The sequence below is a fragment of the Euprymna scolopes genome, chromosome 19 (assembly GCF_053919585.1).
Source record: "Euprymna scolopes isolate OS-2025 chromosome 19, ASM5391958v1, whole genome shotgun sequence".
In the NCBI taxonomy this organism is placed as follows: domain Eukaryota; kingdom Metazoa; phylum Mollusca; class Cephalopoda; order Sepiida; family Sepiolidae; genus Euprymna; species Euprymna scolopes.
Window position 1 is genome coordinate 119,119,789 of NC_136500.1, and position 1,236 is coordinate 119,121,024.

Genomic DNA, 1,236 nt, shown 5'->3' on the forward strand with positions numbered 1-1,236 from the left:
AATACAAATACAAATACAATTACATTAAAATTGTATTTAAATACAATTGAAATACAAATACAATTGTATTTGATCCAACCCTAGTGACAAAGTATTCGGCACCACCAAGCGATTTTTCCTCTATCCTTCCACAAACATCGCTATGCACAATTTCAAGAAGCTGAGTTGCTCGCTTTTCTTCAGATTTTGGAAACGATGATGTTTTCCATCCAAGCAAGGCTCACAAAACTTAATTTCCTTGTTTATATTATAGTCAAGGCCAGTAACTAGTTGGTCCTTTACTAGTTTTTGCAAGTTCTTTTCTCCAAGGTGGCCAAATCTCCTCCTTTGTGTTACCATCTAAACAGGAGTTTGCTGCATGGGTTGATTCATTTATATCAGAACAGTTTAAATAATAAAGGTTCCCAATTTTGGAACCTGTAGCCACCACCTTTTGCTTGTTATCTAAAAATTGACAATTTGAGTCACTGAAGATACAGGTTTTTCCAGATTTAGTGGCTCTGGACACGCTCAAAAGATTGTAGGACAATTTAGGAACATATAAGGTCTCATACAACCTGCATTTCTGGTGTTTCCCGTCCGGTACACCCACTTTTAGCTCTATTGTTCCTGTTCCTATTGCCTCAACTGAGAATCCATCACCAAGGGTTATTTCCTCAGCTACATCCAATTTTCGAAAGTTAGAAAAATTTTCAATATCACTACACATATGACATGTGGCTCCAGAGTCCACAATCCAGTCACTCCATTTTCCATTAGACAATAATGCATGATGTGTAAAAAAGTCCAATAAACTCACCCTCACCAGAGTCGCTGGAGTTGTCCTGCATTTTCTTAGTAAAGAAAACTTTCTTTCTTGGAGGGTTCGACTTAACATTCTTTGTTTCAAGTAAACGGCAGTCACGTTTAATATGTCCATTTTTTCCACAGTGAAAACATTTAGGTCCCCGTTTGTTGGCATAATGTTTTGATGTCATGGCTTTCAATTCCGTACTGTTAATTTCCCTCTCTTTAATTTTGCTTTCTTCATGCAACAAGGGTTCAGTCGCTAACACCCATTTAGGAACGTCCTGACTTGCTTCAAGTGCTGTTACCAACATATTATAATCGTCTGGGAGAGTAGCCAGAAGGTGAACAACTCTATCCTCCTCGTCAATGGAATCGCCAATGACAGCCAATTCGTCAAATAATTCCATCATAGTCTTTATGTGTTCATGGACAGAGTCGCCGTCTTTT

General features: G+C 38.1%; 1 protein-coding gene across 1 annotated transcript; it reads right to left on the bottom strand.

Moving 5' to 3' along the window:
- Window positions 1-253: 253 nt before the first annotated feature.
- On the bottom strand, window positions 254-709 carry LOC145240316 (uncharacterized). The gene has a single exon (XM_080103898.1). The coding sequence runs from the start codon at window positions 707-709 to the stop codon at window positions 254-256; it is 456 nt and encodes a 151-aa protein (XP_079960024.1).
- Between the last annotated feature and the right edge of the window lie 527 nt (window positions 710-1,236).

Bases quoted from the DNA above. Each gene is read 5' to 3' on its own strand.
- LOC145240316 (XM_080103898.1), bottom strand. From the start codon at position 709: ATGTGTAGTGATATTGAAAATTTTTCTAACTTTCGAAAATTGGATGTA.